The sequence below is a fragment of the Eurypyga helias genome, unplaced genomic scaffold (assembly GCF_000690775.1).
Source record: "Eurypyga helias isolate BGI_N326 unplaced genomic scaffold, ASM69077v1 scaffold47394, whole genome shotgun sequence".
In the NCBI taxonomy this organism is placed as follows: Eukaryota; Metazoa; Chordata; class Aves; order Eurypygiformes; family Eurypygidae; genus Eurypyga; species Eurypyga helias.
The window spans coordinates 2,428-4,129 of record NW_010246457.1 but is presented as its reverse complement, the minus strand read 5'-3'; the positions used below and the strand labels follow the sequence as shown (position 1 = coordinate 4,129).

The 1,702-nt window shown below is 51.1% G+C and overlaps 1 protein-coding gene across 1 annotated transcript in view; it reads right to left on the bottom strand.

Moving 5' to 3' along the window:
- Positions 1 to 596: 596 nt before the first annotated feature.
- CCDC51 (coiled-coil domain containing 51) overlaps positions 597 to 1,702 on the bottom strand; it is a 2,005-nt gene continuing 899 nt past the window's right edge. The window contains exon 3 of the mRNA XM_010150395.1: positions 597 to 1,373. Within this exon, the coding sequence (XP_010148697.1) occupies positions 597 to 1,373 (777 nt within the window). The remainder of the gene's footprint in view (positions 1,374 to 1,702) is intronic.

The window sequence follows — 1,702 nt, the reverse complement described above, 5'->3', positions numbered from 1 at the left end:
TACTGAACACATCTCTCTATCTGAACCCTTTTCCCTGCCTGTATGCCTCCAAGGACACGGAGCTACCAGCAACCAAGCTAAAGCTCCAGAGATGCTTTTGGATGCTCCAGGAAAACCGGCCCTAGGAAAAAGCTCCCACAAGTCACTTAAACCTACTTTGGATGCATCACCTGGCCGCACAGCCACACTGCACCCCGGTAGCATAACCCTCCCTATGTACCTGGCCCCAACTGCACACCTACGAACAAGTCGGGAGAAAACTCAGGAAGGATTACACATGGGGCACTTAGACCCAGGACAGACACAAAGAATCCTTTGAACAGAAAGTCACAAATACAGCTCCAGGGCGAGAGCCGCGGGCCAGTAGGATACTCGGAAATGGGAACTGCGGAACTCCCTCTGCTTGAGGAGTTAAACCCACAGTGCCTGAGAGGACTGCTGCCCCACAGCCTGCAGCAGGAAGTGGCCTAAGTCTTGACAGCTTGTCCAAACATGCAGGAGGAGGCATCACGAGAAACGCTAACGCACCGTACTGGACTCGCACCCTAAGAGCGCAAGCCTGCTTTTATTGACCCAGTAAACCGTGGCAAGAGAGATCAGTTCCCTTTCAGTATAACATAGAGCACCGGGAGGGTAATAGCAAACACAGCGCAGGTCACCGCTGTGCTATAAAGAGAATTTCTCTTGATTTGTGCCTCCAGCCTCCGCTCGGTGTCAGACAATTCTAAAATCACATCTCTCATGGCAGAAGCCTGGCCCTTACCCTCCACTGAAGACCTTGGCATCGCTCTTTCCGTAGGGCTGGAATGAACGGCAAGTTTAACGCCCTGCACCTCGGAGAGCACATGCGCTATGCTTTCCTGCACGCTGGTCCACTGCTGCTGCAAACTCTCTAGATGTGAGCTGACTTGCCTGCTGTAGTTCAGCTGTTCGTTTAGAGGAATTAGAAGAGAACCTATTTTTAAGGAGTCATTCCTGTCTTTTCCAGTTAACAACGCGCCTTCTTGCACCTGCTGTGGTGACCTGGTTTGCAGCACGTTTTTCAGCTCTGCTATGACGTCGCTGAGATCCTTCTGCTGTAAGTGGTGGCTGGAGGCCTGCTCCTTGATGGCTTCTTGCAAGTTTATCGGGCCCTTCTGTGCTTCAAGCACCAAGACTTTCAATTCTTGCAGCCTCACCCGATTAACATAGGTGGAACCAAGAACCCCTATGATGGCTCCCAGCACAGAACCAATAATAGACCAGTTCTTCGTCTTTTCAGCTCTTGTTCGCTCTTTCTCGTGGCTTTCCCTTACGGCCGCAGAGAAGAGAGAGAACTTTTCCCTCTCAGATTCTTCCGCATTTAAATACGCGGTTCGGTACCTCTTCTCTTCCTGCAAGAAATACAGCGATTTGAAGGAAAAGGCGTAACATGACCTCCCAGAGTCTGCACTTCCTACGCCCCCGCCAAAAGCCCAGTGCAGATGAAGGAATGGGAAGGAAGAATATCTGCTAGCTCTTTCCTAAGTTTTCCTTTTAATGTGGGATTTTTTATCCGCCCTGCTCTGGTCGGGCAGACTCACTAAGTCACAACTGCAAAACAGAAAAGGCCACCAGACCCTCTCCACAAGAACGTGTCAGGTGCTGAGGACAGAAGAGGGGGATGCGCCAGCAAGGTCCTTCTCTCCCCGTAACACACACTTTTCCAGCCCCGTCAACTTCT